The 2,643-nt window shown below is 33.9% G+C and overlaps 1 protein-coding gene across 1 annotated transcript; it reads left to right on the plus strand.

The window, feature by feature from the left end:
• Nucleotides 1-319: 319 nt before the first annotated feature.
• On the plus strand, nt 320-2,225 carry LOC130974741 (uncharacterized). Its single transcript, XM_057899597.1, has 4 exons — nt 320-409; nt 560-637; nt 1,601-1,736; nt 2,194-2,225. The coding sequence occupies exons 1-4, from the start codon at nt 320-322 to the stop codon at nt 2,223-2,225; spliced, it is 336 nt and encodes a 111-aa protein (XP_057755580.1).
• The last annotated feature ends 418 nt before the right edge of the window (nt 2,226-2,643 follow it).

The raw sequence follows: 2,643 nt of genomic DNA on the forward strand, positions 1-2,643 counted from the left end.
TTTAAAATTTATTTGCATCTTCTACATCCATTGGATACACTTATCAGGAATAAAGTACGGGAAACTACTATAGTTAAGCATTAAAAATGGTACAGCAAAAAACTTGGTTAGCCTGTGTAGACTTGTCTTATCAATCCATTTAAAATTATAAGATGTGGTGCATGCTGTAATTTTATTTATTTATTTTTTTCTGGTGTGAGCATACTGTAATTTAATTTTATGGTTGTCCTGTTTTATACTTATACTTAGCAGACTTGTTATTAAACATAGTTGTTGTCATGAATCAAAATATCTCAAAATCTTTAGCTATTTGATATGAATGGTGGAAATGCTCTCTCAAACAATCCCTTTAATTGTGGATGTAGAGTCCAAATTCCACATTCTTGCAATGAAGTTGTATGAGCCCTGTGTAATAATTGGCAGAAGGATACTCTAACTGGAATAAAAATTGGCAGAAATACCAAGGGAGTTTTACTATTTCTCAAGCATGGAAAATTTTGGCATCTTATATTGTATGTTGACTCTAATTATGAAATGCTCATATAATTTTCACTTATAAATTGCAGCTCAATTTAGTTATATTAAGGAATCTGAGGAGATTCGTCTTGCTATGTTACCATTGGAGTTGATAAAGAGAGTGTTTCAAATTGGTTTTGTTTATTTATTGTGTTTCTTGCTAAATAGTATTTTCTGAGCATAACTTGTTCCCAGGATGTCCAAAGTAGGAATGTTATTTGAAAATAATTATTTTCCTAACACATTTGATTTCTAGAACAAACATTATACCTCATTTTTTGTTAAATATTCATCCTTTAGCGACAACATTGTCAACCTTAAAGGGGTCATTTTTCAAGTCATTCAAGAAGCACTTTCCTTATAGTTGTTTCAGGGTACTGGACTTTATTAAGCAACTTGCCATATCTGTATTTCTTTAGCCATATTTTTCAGGGTTTCGCTTCATTGCTGAGAGGATGTGAATTTGAAAGGAGGAATGTAATACTGTCCCATAGCATGGCGCTATATTGTCATTCTACTGCCTCATGAAAAACTAAACCTGTATTTTTCTCCTGGACAAAGTCTGGTCATTGGAAGAGAAATTGTGGAGTTGTAGTTCTGCAGCTTGTCATGTGAAATCCTCATTGATGTTAATCAGATACTCAGATCTCCAATTTGTCCCTTTTTATCCGAATCTAGATTGAAAAGTCAAACTTTATCCATAATTACGTGTGGCCATGGGGTATTTCAAGATGAGTGTTATAATTAACTTTTCAACATGGCTACAAGTTCACACAAGAATCCCCATCCTCTTAAGCTTTTTCATTTTTGCATTTTGCAGTTTGAATTTTACCATTAAAATTTGGCAGTACTAATGCTTTCATGTTTTAGTTATAACTTAAATTTTACCTTAAAAAATTGGCAAATAAGATTTATTAAACTTTTGAGTGGGCCAATATTTTACTCAATGCTGCAAAAGTGTCATTTGACTTCCTTTGAGGGGCTGATAACGGGTCAGAAATGTTTTATTCAATGACCGGAGGTTCGGTTATGCTGATTTTTACACGAATGATTTCTCTGTGACTGTGAATGTCTTCCTTCATAGGTGAGAGAGATTGAGCAGGATGTATACACCGAATCAGAAACAGCCCAGAAGAAAGACTCGAAGCAGACTGCTGCAGTTGATCTGTCTAAAAGGTTAAAAGATACCTGTTCCTTAAATGACGCTGCCAGCCTGAAAGGTATCTTTCTTTCCTCCTTGTAAATCTACTTTGATTTCTACTTTATTATATGTGCACATGTTCAAAGATCGAACTCCGAATATGTGATGCTCATCACTTCTCTGTTGTCAGAAAAATATAAATTGAGTTGAAGTGTATACATGGAGTCTTTATTTCATTGTATTTGGATCATCATTACCAACATGACATATGCATGAGGGTCTTTTATTGATTCAGTAAAGCTTATACGGTTAGGAATAATAAATTCCTTGTAGGCTTATACATCTTTACTGTTAAACAAATGATCAGTTACTCAGTTTCTACAATTTAGTGCATTCTTTTTCTTTTGACATGGATTTGGCTAGACATGCATCTTCTGCCAGAAGTATTTTGAATCTTGTACTCTATAAATCCCAACAGTTTTTTCTCATTTGCATATTACTTCAAACCTCTGAGGCTCTAAAGTCCCATTTGGTAGCAATCTTAGGATACAAAACATGGAGATATTGAGACGTAGAGACGAAAAAAATCTGTCCTATTGCTCCCATGCAGTGATCAGAGAATACAAAGACATCTTGGAACAAAAATATTTTTGTTTCTCTTCTCAAGTTTTACAGTCTCCACCTGAGCTTCAGTGTGCTTCTGTGCTGGCTCTGTACAAAGACAGCCATGGTGCCTTTGTTATCATTCCAAAATGCTGATTTCATTTTATGTCTTCACTCTAGCTGATTGCCTACTGAACCAACAAACTTGTACCTACAATTCAAGACATGCACATTCTGATTGCTAGTTTTTATAGTTGTGCGCTCTATTTATTTTCAATATGATCAAACCAAAAGTAGACCTATCATTTCCTGAATTGTCATGATTTAGTTGTTACAAATCTATTATCATGTGTATGTCGGTGTTTTTTTTTGTGTTTTTCGCT

The sequence above is a fragment of the Arachis stenosperma genome, chromosome 4, assembly GCF_014773155.1.
Source record: "Arachis stenosperma cultivar V10309 chromosome 4, arast.V10309.gnm1.PFL2, whole genome shotgun sequence".
Lineage (NCBI taxonomy): Eukaryota > Viridiplantae > Streptophyta > Magnoliopsida > Fabales > Fabaceae > Arachis > Arachis stenosperma.